Source organism: Medicago sativa, chromosome 3 (assembly GCF_051527215.1).
Source record: "Medicago sativa cultivar Bolivia chromosome 3, Bolivia_mono, whole genome shotgun sequence".
Classification (NCBI taxonomy): domain Eukaryota; kingdom Viridiplantae; phylum Streptophyta; class Magnoliopsida; order Fabales; family Fabaceae; genus Medicago; species Medicago sativa.
Window position 1 is genome coordinate 103071441 of NC_140751.1, and position 2037 is coordinate 103073477.

General features: G+C 32.7%; 1 protein-coding gene across 1 annotated transcript; it reads left to right on the plus strand.

The window, feature by feature from the left end:
• Positions 1-312: 312 nt before the first annotated feature.
• LOC146943172 (uncharacterized) lies at positions 313-1595 on the plus strand. Its single transcript, XM_085757278.1, has one exon. It carries the CDS (start codon positions 606-608, stop codon positions 1401-1403), a length of 798 nt encoding a protein of 265 aa, XP_085613404.1. The 5' UTR covers positions 313-605; the 3' UTR covers positions 1404-1595.
• The last annotated feature ends 442 nt before the right edge of the window (positions 1596-2037 follow it).

Consider the following 2037-nt stretch of genomic DNA (forward strand, 5'->3'; position numbering starts at 1 on the left):
TGTATTTGTGCATTTGCAAAAACCAAAGATTATACTAGTAATTGCTTACAATTAGAGCACTAAGTTGTCAATTCATTTAATATATATTTGCATATTTTAAAATAAAAGAAGGAAAAGAAAAAGCATTGTTCAAAAGGAAAAGAAAAACAAAAAAACGAAAGTAGGAAAGGAAATGGAAATGGAATATTGGGGAAAAGTAAAAAGACTAGATTCGTGTCCCTAAATTAATTTATTGTTTATGGCCACTTCTTTTATGCATGCTTTTGATTCAAATCTCTATAAATTAGAGTAACACAAAACCACTCATTTCCGAAAAAAAGACCCAAACCCAAAGGAAATACATAACAAACAAACAGAGCAACTCTGTTCTCAGATTTTCACTTAGCCTCCAATTTTTTCATATTAAAAATATTTACTCAATTTCCATGCTTCTAAACCTAAATACTACTGCAGTGTCTATTATAGCTGCAGTTTCTCCATTATATGTATTCACATATATTTCATATGTGCACAAATTTTCAGTTCCCTTTATTTAAAAACATATAACAGAGTAAGAAAACAAAAACTGAACCTGTTCTGTTTCATTGCTCTTTTATTAAGAAAAAATGGGTTCAATCAATTTACACAAACACAAAGCAGAGAAATCCAACAAAGTTCAAAAACATCGTCATCTTAGAAAGATTGCTAATTTGTTTCGGTATTTAGAGATGTGTGTTGTGTTGATTTTGATTTCAAGGCTTTCATTCCAACAACTACCATTGGCTTTGAAGAACTCAAGTGAATATTTTCGAGGTTTTGCCGTTGGTCCTGGTTTTGTTTTTCTTGTTGGAAACATTATCATCATCACACTCATTGCTCAATCTGGTCACTTCTCACAACATGATCCTGCAAAAAGAAGAAGAAGTTCAGAACATGATCTTTATCTCGAGTTTCTCAAGAATAGCAACATGTATCAGAAAATCCAAGGTTTTGATCGGAAAAAACTGAGCGTAAAAGTTGAGAACAACGTAAAGGGTCGTAGAATAAACGATGGATGCATGGTGAAATTCTCTGAGAAAGAGAGTAAAAAGAGTGAAGATGATAATAGAATGAAGTTGGAAGAGAAACAGGAGATAAAAACAGAGATGGGTTTGGAAGTGAAGGGATATAGAAGGTGTCAATCGGAAATTGAGTTGGTGAGGGGTGTGAATAGTGATGATGTGAAGGATCAAAGAGTGTTGCAAAGGTGTGAGAGTGATAACGATAAGAGTAAGAGGAAAAACATTGAAGTTGATAAAGTGAAAAAATCGAGTTTATATCCTGAAGATGGAATGAGCAACGACGAATTTCGTCGCACCGTGGAGGCATTTATTGCAAGACAACAGAAGCTACGAATAAACGAAGTACAAACCATTTATTCCTAGCTAATCTGTGTATGTAATTTGTGTTTAAATTGTATCAGGAATTGGATTGTAATTTTGTAAACTAAGGTTAAACCTTTATGTGTCAGTCAGTCTTTTGTTTAATGAACAAACAACTATGTGATGTATCTTGTATTGTATCATCATGTAAATAAATATTAGGGCAAGCGAGTAAATAACTACTTGGATTATAAACATTTGAGTCTATTAATTTAATTTTGTTTTATTTGTGGTATCTAAGTTAAATGAGATTATGCAACTCAAGAAAAGCGGCATTTGGATTCGGGTTTCTAGTTAGAAACCGCGGTGATGTTTTCCAATTCAAAAATGGTTTTTATGGTAGCGTTAGTTGGCTCAATGTGCTTCACGCAGAAATTTAGTGTCTCCTAGTATGTAAGATTATATGCTTGTTATGCGATGTTGTTCAACTTGTCACCATGTATTATTAAAAGAGAAATGATATTTTGACAACCACTTTTTGACAACTTTTGGACAACTTTCTCTCTCATACTCACATGATGTTGTTATCCTCTCTCTTCCTTTTTCTCTTTCCATTGTTTTTGACCGATAAGAAGTGAGAAAAACAAGGTTGTCAACAAAGTTGTCATCAAATGGATGTCAAAATATCATTACTCTT

Excerpts from the sequence above, each read along its gene's own strand:
- LOC146943172 (XM_085757278.1), top strand. The coding sequence starts at position 606 with ATGGGTTCAATCAATTTACACAAACACAAAGCAGAGAAATCCAACAAA.